This window comes from Microcaecilia unicolor, chromosome 11 (genome assembly GCF_901765095.1).
Source record: "Microcaecilia unicolor chromosome 11, aMicUni1.1, whole genome shotgun sequence".
In the NCBI taxonomy this organism is placed as follows: Eukaryota; Metazoa; Chordata; class Amphibia; order Gymnophiona; family Siphonopidae; genus Microcaecilia; species Microcaecilia unicolor.
The window spans coordinates 46,099,581-46,117,888 of NC_044041.1; the positions used below are offsets into that span (position 1 = coordinate 46,099,581).

The 18,308-nt window shown below is 40.9% G+C and overlaps 1 protein-coding gene across 1 annotated transcript in view; it reads right to left on the reverse strand.

Moving 5' to 3' along the window:
• The window catches only part of TMEM132D (transmembrane protein 132D), a 506,509-nt gene that overhangs the window by 259,162 nt on the left and 229,039 nt on the right, over positions 1-18,308 (reverse strand). The window contains exon 4 of the mRNA XM_030218396.1: positions 14,753-14,936. Coding sequence (XP_030074256.1) covers positions 14,753-14,936 — 184 coding nt within the window. The remainder of the gene's footprint in view (positions 1-14,752; positions 14,937-18,308) is intronic.

Genomic DNA, 18,308 nt, shown 5'->3' on the forward strand with positions numbered 1-18,308 from the left:
TAATATGATCAGATTTGATATTAGCTTTGAAGTACGTATACATAGGAAATCAAATACGTTAGCGTTTAACTTTAAAAAAGGAGACTATGATAAAATGAGAAGAACGGTGAAAAAAAAACTTAGAGGAGTAACTGCGAGGGTCAAAAATTTACATCAGGCGTGGATGCTGTTCAAAAACACCATCCTGGAAGCCCAGGCTAAATATATGTACTTATAATACTTGCTTGTTATACTATTTTTATGCTTTATCATTATCATGTACCTAAGATCCTTCTGTAATACTAAATGTCTATTTTCTTATATATTTCCACCATCTATGATGTATTGTAAGCCACATTGAGCCTGCAAAGAGGTGGGAAAATGTGGGATACAAATGCAATAAATAAATAAATAAATAAATATTCCACGTATTAAAAAAAGGAGGTTGGAAGACCAAACGACAGCCGGCGTGGTTAAAAAGTGAGGTGAAGGAAGCTATTAGAGCTAAAAGAAAATCCTTCAGAAAATGGAAGAAGGAACCGACTGAAAATAATAAGAAACAGCATAAGGAATGACAACTCAAATGCAAAGCACTGATAAGGAAGGCTAAGAGGGACTTTGAAAAAAAGATTCTGTTGGAGGCATAAACACATAGTAAATTTTTTTTAGGTATATTAAAAGCAGGAAGCCAGCAAAAGAATCGGTTGGACCGCTAGATGACCGAGGAGTAAAAGGGGCGAACAGGGAAGACAAAGCTGTAGCGGAGAGATTAAATGAATTCTTTGCTTCGGTCTTCACCGAGGAAGATTTGGGTGCGATACCGGTGCCGGAAATGGTATTCGAAGCTGACGAGTCGGAGAAACTTAATGAATTCTGGAGGATGTAATGGGGCAATTCTACAAACTGAAGAATAGCAAATCTCCTGGACCGGATGGTATTCATCCCAGAGTACTGATAGATCTGAAAAATGAGCTTGTGGAGCTATTGTTAGTAATATGTAATTTATCCTTAAAATCGAGCGTGGTACCGGAAGATTGGAGGGTGGCCAATGTAACGCCGATTTTTTTTTAAGATTCCAGAGGAGATCCATGAAATTATAGACCGGTGAGTCTGACGTTGGTGCCAGGCAAAATGGTAGAGATTATTATTAAGAACAAAATTACAGAGCATATTCAAAATAATGGATTAATGAGACAAAGTCAACATGGATTTAGTGAAGGGAAATCTTGCCTCACCAATCTACTACATTTCTTTGAAGGGGTGAACAAACATGTGGATAAAGGTGAGCCGGCTGATATTGTGTATCTGGATTTTCAGAAGGCATTTGACAAAGCACCTCATGAAAGACTCCAGAGGAAATTGGAGAGCCATGGGATAGGAGGTAGTGTTCTATTGTGGATTAAAAACTGGTTAAAAGATAGAAAACAGAGAATAGGGTTAAATGGTCAATATTCTCAATGGAGAAGGGTAGTTAGTGGAGTTCCACAGGGGTCTGTGCTGGGACCGCTGCTTTTTAATATATTTATAAATGACCTAGAGATGGGAGTAACTAGTGAAGTAATTGCATTTGCTGAAGACACAAAATTATTCAAAGTCATTAAATCACGGGAGGATTGTGAAAAATTACAAGAGGACCTTACGAGACTGGGCGTCAAAATGACAGATGACATTTGATGTGAGCAAGTGCAAAGTGATGCATGTGGGAAAGAGGAACCCAAATTATAGCTTCGTCATGCAAGGTTCCACGTTAGGAGTCATGGACCAAGAAAGGGATCTAGGTGTTGTTGTTGATGATACGTTGAAACCTTCTACTCAGTGTGCTGCTGCGGCTAAGAAAGCAAATAGAATGTTAGGTATTATTAGGAAAGGAATGGAAAACAAAAATGAGGATGTTATAATGCCTTTGTATCGCTCCATGGTGCGACCGCACCTCGAATATTGTGTTCAATTCTGGTCACCGCATCTCAAAAAAGATATAGTGGAATTAGAAAAGGTGCAGAGAAGGGCAACGAAAATGATAGCGGGGATGGGACGACTTCCCTATGAGGAAAGGCTAAAGTGGCTAGGGCTCTTCAGCTTGGAGAAAAGGCGGCTGAGGGGAGATATGATAGAGGTCTATAAAATAATGAGTGGAGTTGAACGGGTAGATATGAAGCATCTGTTTACGCTTTCCAAAAATACTAGGACTATGGGGCATGCAATGAAGCTACAATGCAGTAAATTTAAAACGAATTGGAGAAAAGTTTTCTTCACTCAACGTGTAATTAAACTCTGGAATTCGTTGCCAGAGAATGTGATAAAGGTGGTTAGCTTAGTGGAGTTTAAAAAAGGTTTGGACGGCTTCCTAAAGGAAAAGTTCATAGACTATTATTAAATGGACTTGGGGAAAAGGGTGTTGATGCCCCTGTATAAGTCATTGGTGAGGCCCCACCTGGAGTATTGTGTTCAGATTTGGAGGCTGTTATCTTGCTAAGGATGTAAAAAGAATTGAAGCGGTGCAAAGAAAAGCTATGAGAATGATATGGGATTTGCGTTACAAGACGTATGAGGAGAGACTTGCGGACCTGAACATGTATACCCTGGAGGAAAGGAGAAACAGGGGTGATATGATACAGATGTTCAAATATTTGAAAGGTTTTAATCCGCAAACGAACATTTTCCGGAGATGGGAAGGCGGTAGAACTAGAGGACATGAAATGAGATTGAAGGGGGGAAGACTCAAGAAAAATGTCAGAAAGTATTTTTTCACGGAGAGAGTGGTGGATGCTTGGAATGTCCTCCCGCGGGAGGTGGTGGAGATGAAAACGGTAACGGAATTCAAACATGCGTGGGATAAACATAAAGGAATCCTGTTCAGAAGGAATGGATCCTCAGGAGCTTAGCCGAGATTGGATGACAGAGCCGGTGGTGGTTTGGAGGCGGGGCTAGTGCAGGGCAGACTTCTACGGTCTGTGCCCTGCAAAAAACAGATACAAATCAAGGTAAGGTATACACAAAAAGTAGCACATATGAGTTATATTGTTGGGCAGACTGGATGGACTGTGCAGGTCTTTTTCTGCCGTCATCTACTATGTTACTATGTACTTATGTAGATAGTCTGCTGTACTGAAGAGTTCAGTTGAAGAACCTGTTGAGAGATCTACTTTGATTGTCTCCTTCGTTTTTATGCAAGACAACAAAGCCCTACTTTGGTTATTTTTCTGTGCTGGTGGTTGTGACTTTATGGATGAGAAGATTTCAATTTTCCCAGATGCTAGATTTTTTCTTATTGCTCCCAAGTCTTCTCTCTGGGAGCAAAGTTTCAATTACGATATCCCTATATATGTAATGTTCTGCTGGATAATGCTAAATATGTTTTTTATGATCCTTCACAGCTTCTTTTCTTCTTAGAGGGCAAGGGGGCCAGTGCCGTCGGAATATCGAAGCCTTAGTTACACTGGACATAATAATTTTCAGCCGAGACTGCTCATATATATACATTTTTAAAGTTTTTCTTTTCCTTGTTTAGACCAACTTCCTTTAGTACACTGATTCTTGTTCCCTCTAATGTGGTCTAATTTTTTGACAAGTAGGAATACTAATTTTTGTTGGTTGAGTTGTATTATCTTCCTAGAATTTTGTTCTATCTTCTTGTTTTTCTTCATACAAGTTGTTAGTTATGTAATATATTTTGAAAGCATTAAAAAAAAATCACTGTGAGGCATTAAAGAAAAGTTTCCTCATAATATCACTATAAAAAAAATTGCCAAGCTGCATGTGGTACTTGCTCCTTAAAGCAAACTCATTAGAGGACAGCAAAGAAAATGCGCAATTAAAGCAATACTTTCGGATTTCCAATCGAGCTTGCTGTTCTTTTTTGATCTGTAATTGAAACCGCTTTGTGGCTCCTACCAGGAACAAAAATAGCCTGAAGAGAACTACACTGGCTCTAATTCTAGGCACCATTCTCTTTGTACTTACACAGTTTAGAAAGCCATAACACTCAAGAATCACAAATGCCAAAAGACACTACACAACAGATGGCTCAAAGGAGATCTCAGCAGAAAGGAAAAAGCTATTTAATTAGTATCATGACATATTTCACAAGACGGAAGCAAGACAATGAAAAAGGACATTTGGCAGTAGTATTACGTATCAGTTTCCCTAAAAAGAATACACGAGAAACCATGGAGAAATGCTTAGTGCTAAGTAGAGTCACAGATAACTTATACAAATATATATTTTGGCATTTAAAAATACCCTGCATATGAATCCATGGTGTTGTGGGGACTATTCACAGACAGCAGCAGTGCTCATGAATAATGCCTTATCAGTAAACAGATTATTCATATGAAAAAGAACAGCCATATGGACAAAAACTTGAAACAAGGACTCAGGAGTAACAAGACTATGTTGCTGAAAAGAAACTAGTTTTTGTACTTGGTGTCTTCCCCTTTTCTCTCTCCCCCCCCCCCCCCCCCACCACACTTGTGTTATTGCATGAATAAAGCTACCTTAGATCTGAACCTTTACACTGCGGTATCTGCTGTAACAAGATTTGTCAATTAACCAGTAAGAAGATGACAAAGTTAGGGACCCTTTAACTAAAAGGTGTTAAGCTCTTAACATGTGGTTAGCATGCGCCAACAGGCTACTGCAAAATATGTTAAAGCATTTTGTGGTGTTCTTCCTGTTAGTGTACAGTATCTGTGCATTCGGAGGGGGTGTTTCATGGATGGAGAGTGGGAGTTTTCGTGTTATTCAGCTAACTCATTATGATAAGCGCACACCACCTGGATAATGCAAGAGAAATTTGCTTCCGTGTTAATTTTTTGCAGGTATCACATGCTATTGACAATATTAGCATATGACATGCAAAAACTAAAAATAAATAAATAAAAGAAATACCCTACATAGTGTCATGTTATATCTGGGATTAGTACGCCAGACAATCAGGAGTTAGAACGCAGTAAGCCCAAATTTTGCTGCACTTTAGTAAACGGGCACCACAGCAAATGATGGCAGGTAGAGACCTGTAAAGTCCATCCAGGCTGCCCAACAAGGTTAGTTGATCCTGATCTTACTGCCATTTTCAGGACACAGACCATAATAGTCTGCCCAGCACTAGCCTTACTTCCCACCTATTGGGGTTGCCGCTGACACCCAGTCCAGCCCATCAAGATCTGTCTTTGCCATTTTCAGGACACAGACCATAGAAGTCGGCCAAGCACTGGCCTTACTTCTCAACTACTAGGGCTGCCTTCTAAGTACCACTCCAGCCCATCATGACACATCGCCTGTCTTGTTTTGAATCCACCCTGTTTATATGAATAACAGCAGAATATTCTGCAAATATAATGATGCTGAACAAGTTTACCATTCTACATTTCTCAGTGTGTCTTTCAGCTCTGCTGAATGATTTTCCATAGATATTACCCAGAGCAGTTGCCTAAATACCTGATTTTATTCATCTAGTTGACATATACCAAGCTGATTTTGATCTAACATTCTTTGAGGCTAAAACTGAATATTTCTGTGAATATACAAACTTGGAGTAGTCAAGTAACGTATGAACTATTTGACCATTTATCATAGGTCGCATTGCTTCGCACTGATTCACAGTAAACTCTAATGAATAATAAAATTGAATTTTTCCAGGTAACCAATGGTGAAACTTACAGTGTAAAATACTATCCTTTACAGGAGAAAGTAGTGGTCAATACTAAAACTACAATCATGTCCAAATACAGATTGTTGACAATTGTTGATCCAGCATATGAAAGAGGTCAACAGGAAAGCAACACCTTTACTTGACCTGCCACTCAATCAGCAATCACTGTATCTTTACAAGAACTGGTCTAACATGGTTCATAGGCTTAGTTCTCACTAATACTTTAGCAGTTGTACTTTGGAAAATGTGATTGCAGCATGCACGTTGGAAGTCCTACAAATAATCCATTCCAATAATCGACTCTAGTAATAACAAGTGCTTGTAGAACCATCTGCACAGTAGCAAGTTCTAAATAAGGTCAAAATTGCCTAATCTTATGAATACACAGAAAAGCTATACAAATTACAGAAGAGATGTTTTTCTTTAAACATGTTCAGTTTGATCTTGCAGTTTCTCTTGGGGCATATCATATAGTGGTGGAATTCCCCTGTGAGACCCTTAAAATTCCTGCTCCATTTGTTGTTTTTAAGTGCCATGTTCCTGGGATTAAAACCATGTACCCCCTTTTTATGTTATGTTTGGCTTATCCTCATAGGAGTCCTTTTACAACGCCATGGTAAAAAGTGGCCTGCGGTAGTGTGGAAGCGTTTTTTAGGCTCATGCTGGGCCATTTTTTACCATGGCTGGGAAAAAGGCTATTTTTTAATGGGCCTGCATTAATATTAAAACTGGCGCATGCCTATTTACAGCCTGAGCCCTTACCGTCACCCACCGACCTAGTGCTAAGGGCTCACACGCTACCCACGCAGTAACCGTACAGTGTGCACCAATGTGGGTATGCTGCCAGTTACCGCCGGGAATGCCCCCGCGGTAGAAAATAAAAAATTCAGCGGGCACCAAACTTGAAATTACCACCGGGCGCACATGCTACCCCGGCGGTAGTACCAATTGGGCGTGTGCTACCCACGCTTTAGCCCTCCCACGCCTTTGTAAAAAGGCCCCCTTAATATTACAGCGTCAAGAACTGTATTTGAGGTGCACCTACCTTGACTGCACATGGTCAAAACCATTTTCTTTAGTTCATTTGTTGAAAGTGAGTTCAGTGAAATGCTGATTACCGAGGCTCAAGAAATAATTTAAAAAAAAAAAACCTTCAAATCTTTGGTTGCTGCTTTGCTAATGAATACACATCAGTATGATACACAACCAGTCAATGGGTGTCTTGTATACTCCTACGATGCAGCTGTACTATGCGGAGTTTGGAGTTTGCAAATGTTATGTTCACTAATCATAGACCAGTACAGATGGTACTACATTACAGGAAACTAATTATGTCCAGCTATACGCAGTCATCCCTTTTTGTAAGTTAGAAGAATCCTGGTTTCAGTAACGGGGGGGGGGGGGGGGGGGGGGGGGGGGGGGGAAGCGATGACATTTTGTCACAATCTAGGAACCTCGATTAAAAACATGCTCAACACATGCTGTACTTAGAGCCTGATTAAGATCCTTCCCCATAGACACAGAACTGGAGAAAAGCTTTTTTGAATCAAGCCTAAAAGAGCTACACGTCCAAAAGCTTGCATGGCCGTTGGACTCTCAAAGCAACACGCAGGGTACTTAAGAAGAGTTGAACAGCTTAATATACATGTCTAAATATATGGACAGCTTTTACAAAAGAGTGCATTGAAATAATTTTAAATATACATAGACATTGGACTGATCCACAGTCTGCAGTGTGGTTTTAAGCATCCGCTAAGAGGTATAGATGGATTTCTTAGACTTCTAATATGAACTGAAAATTTGTTCCATTTTTGTGCACGTAACTTTATGCATCTAGGGGTCTATACAGTAGATTTTAGTCCATATATAAGTAACAGAGTAACAAAGTAAATGATAGCAGATAAAACCAAAATGTTCCATCCAGTCTGACCAGTAGAAATTAATTCAATTTGGATTGATGCATATGAAATTTATTTATTTGTTACATTTGTATCCCACATTTTCCCACCTATTTGCAGGCTCAATGTGGCTTACATAGTACCGTAAAGGCGTTCGCCAAATTCGGTAGAGAAACAAATACAAGTTGATGTTGTGGTTGAATAAGGTTTATGTGTGTCAGACTCAATAGGGATCGAAAAGAGGAAGGGTTATGTAGTGTCCATTACGAGCTTTGGTTTTGCTGTGTTGCAGGGTTCAGGCACCTATGTTGGGTCGGTAGGGTATGCCTTTTTGAACAGGGTGGTTTTTAGTGATTTCCTGAAGTTTAGATGGTAGTAGGTTGTTTTCACAGCTCTTGGCAGTGCATTCCATGGTTGTGTGCTTATATAGGAGAAGCTGGAAGCATAAGTTGATTTGTATTTGAGTCCTTTGCAATTTGGGTAGTGGAGGTTTAGATATGTTCGTGATGATCCGAGTATGTTTCTGGTTAGTAGGTCTATGAGGTCTGTCATATATCCTGGGGCTTCGCCGTACATAATTTTATGGACCAATGTGCAAATTTTGAAGGTAATACGTTCTTTTATTGGGAGCCAGTGCTGTTTTTCTCAGAAGGGTTTGGCACTTTCAAATCGAGTTTTTCCAAATATGGCCTAATGTCCCAACGTCCTGTCCAAATGTGCACCATTTCTGTGGAAAAAAAGAAAACCCTGGAAAATTGCTTGAGTGGCGCTAACCCGGCAGTAATCGGGCATTGCCTTGCGCTGCCCGGTTACTGCTGGATTAGCACGGGAGCCCTTATCGCCACCTCAATGTTCTTACCACATGGCCATGTGTGTATAGCGGCTTTTTTACCCGCTGCAGAATAAAGAGCCCAGGCATGTGGGAAAAACGGCCTCCATGGCTAGCGCAGGGCCCTTTTTCCTGCAGCTTGGTAAAAGGACCTCTTTGAGAGCTGGTATCTTAAATTGGCCTCTTTGAAAATTTAACAGGGCTGATGGCCTAAATTTATAATCCTAGTTTGATTAGGCTCTTAAAATTAGGAGCTTAAAAGGTGGGTGGTAATAGGGACGGATTTAGGGAGACAAAAAGAGGAGGTTAGGGGGTAATTCTGAAAGGGGGCACCTAGATTTAGACAACAAGAATGGGCTTATTATTGGAGCTTACTCTGTAAAGAAGAGTAGGTGCCTATTTCATTTTAAAATAGAATACTAGTGGAAGGCACTGAGAACACGACCATATTTTAGTATGATCACTTACATCAGTATTAAACTGTTTGTGAGCCCTTGTGCCCAGGCCGAGGCTTAGGAAGGACCTTGGCCAAGGCCTAGGGTGAACCAAATGGGTGCTAAGCAATACCCCGGCCACAAAGCCCCGCAGACTCAGGACAAACAACTAGCACCACCAGAAAATGGAGATAGACCACTCAGGTGAGCCGAACGGCCAAACGGGAACCCACTCGTACAGAGTCCAAGCTTGTGGGCCTCACGGCCGAACTGGAGCCAAGTCACACACTGGAGAAGGGAAAAAGAACAACGAGGGGTCCCAAATGGGACTGGCACACATGCAACGCACACAGTGCTAGCTAGTGACACAAGGGAAGAGTGACAGATAAAAAGCTGGCAGGTACAGGCTAAGACCAGGGGAAGAGAAAGCCAAGGACAGAATGGGACACACACTCTATAAGAACGAAGCTCCATAGGAACACTCTAGGCTGTACCATACAGCACACAAATACACTAGGCTGTGCCACACAGCACCCAAGGGAAAAGGGAAGCCACCTAAAGGAATACACAAGGCTGTGCTACATAGCTCTCAACGAGTAAGGGAAACCACTATAGGAATACACAGGACTGTGCCACTCAGCACTCAAGGGTCAAGGGAATTCACACACAAGAGTATGCAAGGCTGTGCCAGAGTCAGATAACAGACACTAGAGACAAAGGGAAAAGCAAGCAAACAGAAAAGGCTGCCTTTACATACACCAAACAGATAAGGGCAATGTTCACAAGAATCAGGAGACAAGCACAGCAGACAAAGCGAAAAAGCATGCTAAAGGGAAGGGCTGCTAAGCACAAGTCAGGGAGAAGCAGGGCTTACACTGCAGTTAAAGGATAAAAGCTAACAAACGTGAAAAACAAACAATGTTCTTACCAGGACTCAGTCAACACACAGAGACAGAGCACCCACAGGTGCAGGGAAGCAAGGTAATCAGGGAAAGTAGCTTAGCTAGGGAAGCAAACAAGCATAAGCTGGGAACAACAAGCACACAGAGAAGCTACGAGCAATGAGAGGAGTAAAACTCCCACGAAAGCACAGTGTGCTACTAGCACAGACAGAGAAAGGGTAACAGGCTTCAGCTGACAGAGATCAACGCTAAAGCATGGACTGTAGGGAAAGGTAGCTTTAAATAGATTAGACTTCTGATGTCTGCTGCCTCAGACGTCAGCTCAATCCCTAACAGGCCAATCAGAAGCGAGTCCCAGTCATTCCCCTGCCTGTCTAGCAGAATCATAACATAGAGCTGGTATAAATGTGCACACTTGGGGCTCTGTTTGCAAAATGAAGTATGTAGGTTATAAAGTTTTATAATTTATGCACATAATTGTGCATTCAAACATAAGAACAAAGCGTTGCCATACTGGGACAGACCAAAGGTCCATCAAACCCAGTATCCTGTTTCCAACTGTGGCCAATCTAGCTCACAAGTAACTGGCAAGATCCCAAGTATTTAGTAGGGATGTGGATAACTCGGTCAGACAGGAAGTTTCTGTATTAGGAAATAGAACATTATGTTTTATTTGTAATATGTATTTGGGGAAGGTAAGGGGAGGATATGGCTAGTTAGAAATTTTTTGTATTAGAAAGATGAATTGTATGATTTAATTTGTAATATGTTTTATTATGGTAAGTTCCCTGTACCCTAAGTGGAAGAAATTCGACACAAAGGCCATAAATAAATAACTAAATAGAATATGAATCAATGTACGATGTTGTGGGGCACGGCCTTCCTGTCAATCAAAGGTCAGGAGGGGTCACCTTGAACATTTTGGAGAGTAGCTTATAAGGGCAAGCCAACACCCGGTGTCTTCTTCCCTTCAAGAAAAAAGAGTGTGAAGAGGCTGAGTGAATCCAGAAATTGGGGCCTGGTGATGCCGCTCCCGCTCGCTACTAGCACCACTTCAAAATAGCTGCTGAGACTTCAAGCAGGCTGAGTTTCTGGATGTGTACACAGAGACATATTTTCAAAGCACTTACACTTACAAAGTTCCACAGTAACCTATGGAACTCTGTAAGTCTAAGTGCTTTGAAAATGAGCCCCATAGTCTACAAACTGCTGAGTAAGCACCCCAAGCAGGCTTGGCTTGAAGGAGACAGACAGGGAGGGATACAAGAGGCTGTTGGATACTTTAGAGATTCTGTAACAATTTGTACGGATCCATTATTGAGGTGCATCCCTCACCTCACAGTGGAAGAATGAGTTTTGTTATTTTTTTCTATTAGTGCTTGCATCCTCAGGGAAGGCAGCATGAAGAGGGAGATGAGCGGCTGGAAAAGAGCAAAGAGATGTGTGCATGTACATAGGTTTCTGAGGTGCTGTGACTGGATTTTCAGAAGGCGTTTGACATGAAAGACTCCAGAGGAAATTGGAGAGTCATGGGATAGGAGGTACTGTCCTATTGTGGATTATAAACTGGTTAAAAGATAGATAACACAGAGTAGGGTTAAATGGTCAGTATTCTCAATGGAGAAGGGTAGTTAGTGGGGTTCCCCAGGGGTCTGTGCTGGGACTGCTGCTTTTTACCATATTTATAAATGACCTAGAGATGGGAGTAACTAGTGAGGTAATTAAATTTGCTGATGACACAAAGTTATTCAAAGTCGTTGAATCACGGGACAATTGTGAAAAATTACAAGAGGACCTTACGAGATTGGGAGACTGGGCGTCTCAATGGCAGATGGCATTTAATGTGAGCAAGTGCAAAGTGATGCATGTAGGAAAGAGGAACCCAAATTATAGCTACGTCATGCAAGGTTCCACGTTAGGAGTTACTGACCAAGAAAGGGATCTAGGTGTCATTGTTGATGATACGTTGAAATCTTCCGCTCAGTGTGCTGCTGAGGCTAAGAAAGCAAATAGAATGTTAGGCATTATTAGGAAAGGAATGGAAAACAAAAATGAGGATGTTATAATGCCTTTGTATTGCACCTCGAATATTGTGTTCAATTCTGGTCGCCGTATCTCAAAAAACATATAGTGGAATTAGAAAACGTGCAGAGAAGGGCGATGAAAATGATAAAGGGGATGGGACGACTTCCCTGTGAGGAAAGGCTAAAGTGGCTAGGGCTCTTCAGCTTGGAGAAAAGGCAACTGAGGGGAGATATGATAGAGATCTATAAAATAATGAGTGGAGTTGAATGGGTAGATGTGAAGCATCTGTTTACGCTTGCCAAAAATACTAGGACTAGGGGGCATGCGATGAAGGTACAAAGTAGTAAATTTAAAATGAATCAGTGAAAAATTTTCTTCACTCAATGTGTAATTAAACTGTGTAATTCATTGCCAGAGAATGTGGTTAGCTTAGCAGAGTTTTAAAAAGGTTTGAACTGCTTCCTAAAGGAAAATTCCATAGACCATTATTAAATTGGACTTGGGGAAAATCCACTATTTCTGGGATAAGCAGTATAAAATGTTTTGTACTTTTTTGGCATCTTGCCAGGTATCTGTGACCTGGATTGGCCACTGTTTGAAACAGGACGCTGGGCTTGATGCACCTTTGATCTGTCCCAGTATGGCAATACTTATGTACTTATGACTGTAAAGCAACCAACCATCCTGTCTGCTATAGGAATAATAATGCTTATTTCTGGCATTGCCACTGGTCAGGAACAGCAATAGCTACATCAATGTTTCCTTACAGATTTTGAGATCTTCAGCTTGATACTGAGGGGTAAGACATTAGAAAAAATGGACAAAATGACAGACCTGACCCAGCAAAATAGGGGTGTAACTGCTGTTAATTAGTCGATGCCTCAGTAGACAAAATGAAGGCTGCCATAAAAGCAGTGAGACAAACGAAATGAAGTGCTCTTGCATTTGGTGAGATAAAACATCAAGACATTTAAGACTTTAGTTGGCAGCTGGAAATAATGCTCTTGACAGTGCAGTGTTGATCTGAAGTATGCAGTAATAACCCTCTCACCCTTTCCCACTGGGCATAATAATGAACTTTTTGTCACCAGCCAGATGTCTAGGTCATAATTTTGCAATGGAAGATTGATTTTCCTACTGAAGTACTAAACAATTGTGTATACCAGCATTTTTCCTCTCCAGTGAATGACCCATAAATCGACATTAGTCAAGCATAATTGTGCACCACTGTCATACTGCTTAATTTCAGGGAAAAGATGATGTTTGCAGGAAGACTCCGATGCAACCAACTGTCTTCTTTAAAGAGTCTAAATTTCAGGCATTATTTGAAGAATCTTTTCCCTACAGCTTAAAGATCCATCCTTGAGAGACAGCATTCTGATCTAAGATTCTACATACTGATAAAGATACATCCTAATTGCTAAGAAACCATGTTTATTTATTTGTTACATTTATATCCCACATTTTCCCACCTAATTGCAGGCTCAATGTGACTTACATAGTACCGTATCGGCGTTCGCCAATTCTGGTATGAACAAATACGAGGTGATGTTGTGGTAGAATAAGGTTCATGTGTGACACATACATTAGGGGATCTTAGAGAGGAAGAGTTAAGTTATGTCCATTATGAGCTTTGGTTTCGTTGTGTTGCAGATATCCAGGCTTTTATGTTGGGTTGGTGGGGTATGCCTTTTTGAACAGGTTTGTTTTTAGTGATTTCCGGAAATTTAGGTGGCCATACGTTTGTTTTACGACTTTTTGCAGTGTGTTCCATAGTTGTGCGCTTAAATAGGAAAAGCTGGATGCATAAGTTGATTTGTATTTGATTCCTTTGCAGCTTCGGTAGTGGAGATTTAGGCATGTTCGAGCTGATCCTATTGTGTTTCTGGTTGCCAGGTCTATGAGGTCTGTCATATATCCCGGAGCTTCGCCGTAAATAATTTTATGAACCAGGGTGCAAATTTTGAAAGCAATACGTTCTTTGATTGGGAGCCAGTGCAATTTGTCTTGGAGGGGTTTGGCGCTTTCAAACCGCGTTTTTCCAAATATAAGCCTGGCTGCTGTGTTTTGAGCGGTCTGAAGTTTCTTTATGATTTGTTCTTTGCATCCCGCATAAATTCCATTGCAGTAGTCTGCGTGGCTTAGTACCAAATTGTCAAATTTAACTAGCTTGGAGGTGGGGAGATGGAATACCAGAAAGTAGCTGCCTTTATTCGGAGATTTTCAAATGTTCAGAACTGTTGGTTTAAACCAAAGCCTATACTTTTGCTGTATTATATGCCTGTGCACCTGATCAAAATAAGCAGCCAGAGAAAGCCACAGAAGTGGAGAAACTGGATCAGCTACGAGAAGAAATGCAGAGGCAAGGGAGTAGCGTGATCAATAGAACACTTCCAAACAAATCCAAGGAGACGAGAGGTAGCAAAATATTCTTTAACAGTAGATAAGACTCGACACGGCACTGTGTTTTGGCAAACACAGCCTGCCTCAGGAGTCTACAAGTTAAAATAAGATACATAAATATAGGTCCATGGAAATGTATAAAATCATAAATAGTATATGACTATGTAAACATAAAGCTTGAAATGTGTATATTTTTAAAATATATATGTATCTAAAAAGAACACACTGAATGAATCAAATAAAGACACATAAAAACACAAAGCCATCCAAGGAATATATCCAAAAGCATATTGAATATAACATGTTATGATGGGTGAGTAAATAAATGGTGCTGACCTGCAATTGGTAAATGCCAGTTGATGGAGTTGAAGAAAGTGAACCAAATAAAGCCTGAAATGAGTGAGACAACGGTATGTGTATTTAAAGGAAAAACTAATCAATAGGAGAGACACAAACGCAAAAATAGCTTATGATGAGTGAAAGAGGGGTGTGTGTGTGTGTTTGGAAAGAACTAATGGATATGAAGGACACTGTCGCGAAGATGTGAAAATGTGTGGAAACAGAGAAAACAGGATTAATGATAAACAGCCAAAATGTCAAAACAGCTGCCAGAATAATAAAGCATCGCTTACCATGGCCAAAGGGATGATTCCCATGAGGTTCTTCTGGCTGCTGTAGATCTTAGAGATCCCTAGGTCAGATGATTTCTCTTCAGGGTACTCAACCTGCCATGTGATTATCTGGGTGCTGGAGAGGTCCTTTAAGTCCTCAAGTTCAAAGTCAATCTGTAAAATCTCGTAGTAGGGCCCAGACACACTAGAAGGAAAAGCAAAGACATCTTTACCCGAGTTGTGAGCAGGCAATCTTTGGATCCTTATTGGGCCATAATATTATACCACATGTAAGGTGTTTATTACATTGGAAGAGCTAACGACCAGAGATACAATGAAGGGCCTTACATGCAGAATAAGTTAACATTGAACTATTCTTACTTGGTTACTTTAATCACATTGCTATTATTGAACGTTATACATTACCATTGATCTCAAATACCTGAAACGAATTGTTTATCTATTTTCTTCTAATTTACTTTATATTTTCTGTACTTTAATTATAATAATATTCTGTACTTCTCATTCCAGAAATGGCGATTGCCACTACGGCATAATGTAAGCCACATTGAGCCTGCAAAGAGGTGGGAAAATGTGGGATACAAATGCAGAAAATAAATAAATAAATAAATAAATAAATGCAATCAAATGCCCTATCCAGAGGGAAATATTGCTATTAATAGAAACAAACACTTAGGGATCCTTTTACAATGTTATGCAACAAAGTGGCCTGCACTATTTTTAGTGCATGGGTTTCCCGTGCACTGAGGACACTTTTAGTGCGGCTGTAAAATGGTTGCAACTTCTTTTTCTCCATTATTGGCTATGCGCTAATTTCCAAATTAGCGCGTGACCATTACTGCCATCTATTTTGTAGGTGGTAAGGGTTCACATTCTAACTCTGCTAATCAGCAGTAAGTGACGATTTGTCTGGGCACACCTACTCTCTACCCCCAAACACGCTCCCCCACACTAAAAAAATTAAAAAATAAATTTTATTTTTTAGTGCGGGATTGGCATGTACCGAACCCAGAAGTACTGTGGAATGCCTGAGCGGTAGTGTCTTTTAGCGTGCGGTAAGCACGCGTTACTGCTTACCATCGCTTAGTAAAAGGGCCCCAAAGTTTTAATATATTTTTTGTGTGCAATTTTTCAAAGAATTCTTAAGAGCTATAATTGTGAAAGAGCATACCTCTAGGGAATAAATGCTTTGCGTTGTTTTACTAACAGAGGGCCCTGTTTAACTAAGGTGCGCTAGCGTTTTCAGAACGTGCTAAAGATTAGTGCATGCTAACTCTGTAGACACCCAAAAGAATATTATGGGCATCAGTACGGGTAACGCACACTAATGCTTAGCGCGTGCTAAAAACGCTAATGTGCCTCTAACGTGGCTTAGAAAACAGGGCCCAGAGATAGCTAACAATTCAAAGTCGAACCTGAATTGTGCAGATTTCAGCCTGAAGCAAATCTGATAGAAACTCTGCATTTGCCTTTCATATCTCTTGGGGGACATTCATTAAGAGTTCCAATTGAATCTGGGAGAAATCATATGCATTTTTCAAGAAATCTTTGCATCTGTGAAAAAATCCAAATGACTTCTCTGATCCAACGGAATCCACTTCAGATTAAAACAAAAGAAGTGTGGGCTTGTTTTGGGGACAGGGGCTGGAATCACTTCCAATTTTTCTTTGAAAAAAAAAAAACGTGCTACCTCAGTCTGACAAAACTTCTGAATTGTTATGGCTTCAGAGATTTGTTTGACCTACCTGTTTTAAAGAAAAGTGCACACTTCCAGTAACCAATCTTTTTGCAAGTTCTTTTATACAATTATGTATGAATTAACAAGCAGCACAGATCTTTTCAGCTCTGCATAGCATTTTGTATTTACAATCTAAAAAATATTATTTCCAGCATATCTTTTTGGTATGAAAAAGGTCCTTCTCGCAGTATTCACCTGTCAACACGACCTACGATCCCCAATTTCCCTGATGTCAAGTTACATGGAGGGGGCATTTTCAAAAGAAACGTCCAAGTTGCGATTTGGACGTCTTAGTAAAATGTCAAAATCCAGGGGCGGGGAAAACAGTATTTTCGAAACAAGATGTACGTTCATCTTGTGTTTTGAAAATACCATCAGAGACGTCCAAATCCAAGGACGTCCTTAAATTTCGACGTCCCTAGATTTGGACGTCCCTAGACATGGATGTCTTTGATTTTTGGCGATTTTCTAAACCAAAGACGTCCATGTCAAAAATGTCCAAATGCAAGCTATTTGGACATGGGAGAAGCCAGCATTTGTAATGCACTGGTCCCCCTGACATGGCAGGACACCAACCGGGCACCCTAGGGGACACTGCAGTGGAATTCATAAAATGCTCCCAGGAACATAGCTCCCTTATATTGTGTGTTGAGCCCCCCAAAACCACCCCAAAAACTGTATACCACTACCATGGCCCTTACGGGCACCTAGATGTGGGTACAGTGGGTTTCTGGTGGGTTTTGGAGGGCTCGCTGTTTCCTCCACAAATGTAACAGGTAGGGGGGTATGGGCCTGGGTCTGCCTGTCTGAAGTGCACTGCAGTATTCACTAAAACTGCTCCTGGGACCTTCATGAGCTGTCATGGACCTGAGTATGACATCTGAGGCTGGCATAGAGGCTGGCACAAAATATTTTTAAAGATTTTCTTGAGGGTGGGAGGGGTTAGTGACCATTGGGGGAGTAATGGGAGGTCATCCACGATTCTGTCCGGTGGTCATCTGGTCATTTCGGGCACCTTTTGTGGCTTATTCTTAAAAAAAAACACGTCCGGGTGAAAAAGTCCAAGTGTTCATCAGGGACGTCCTTGCTTTTTTCGATTATGGGTCAAAGACGTCCAAGTGTTAGGCACGCCCAAGTCCCTTCGCTATGCCTCTGACATGCCCCCTTGAAATTTGGACGTCCTTACGACGGACTGCAGTTGGAGACGTCCAAAATTGGGTTTCGATTATATCGATTGGTACGTCTCTGGGAGATGGACGTCCATCTTCCGATTTATGTCAAAAGATGGACGTCCTTCTCTTTTGAAAATGAGCCTGATAATCCTCTATTGCCTTTGGTACAAACTTAGGAGTCCCTTTACAAAGCTGCAGTAAAAATCACTCTTAGCGTACTCATATGTGGGTTTTTCCCACTCGCTACAGCCATTTTTACCGTGGAAGTAAAAATCCTGATTTTCTATATTTTCCATTAAAACCCGTGTGTTCTAGTTGTCGTTAACACATGGCCACAGGAGCACTTACCACCACCTGTTTTATAGTAAGGGCTCCCACGTTATTTGTGCGCTAACCAGTTAGCATGCGGTAATGTAGATGTACTAACTGGTTAGCACAGGAATGCCCACTCTCCGCCTCTGACACGCCCCTAAACAAATCCCCCCAAAATATTTACCGCTCGGTTATCACACAGACATTCCAAAATTAATATGTGACACTAGTGCATCCTGCATTAGGGTGTTCTTTTTGCTGTGTTAGGCACATCATAGCACAGTAAAAGGACCCTTTTGATTGTAAGGTCTTCAGGGACAGAGAAATCTACTAA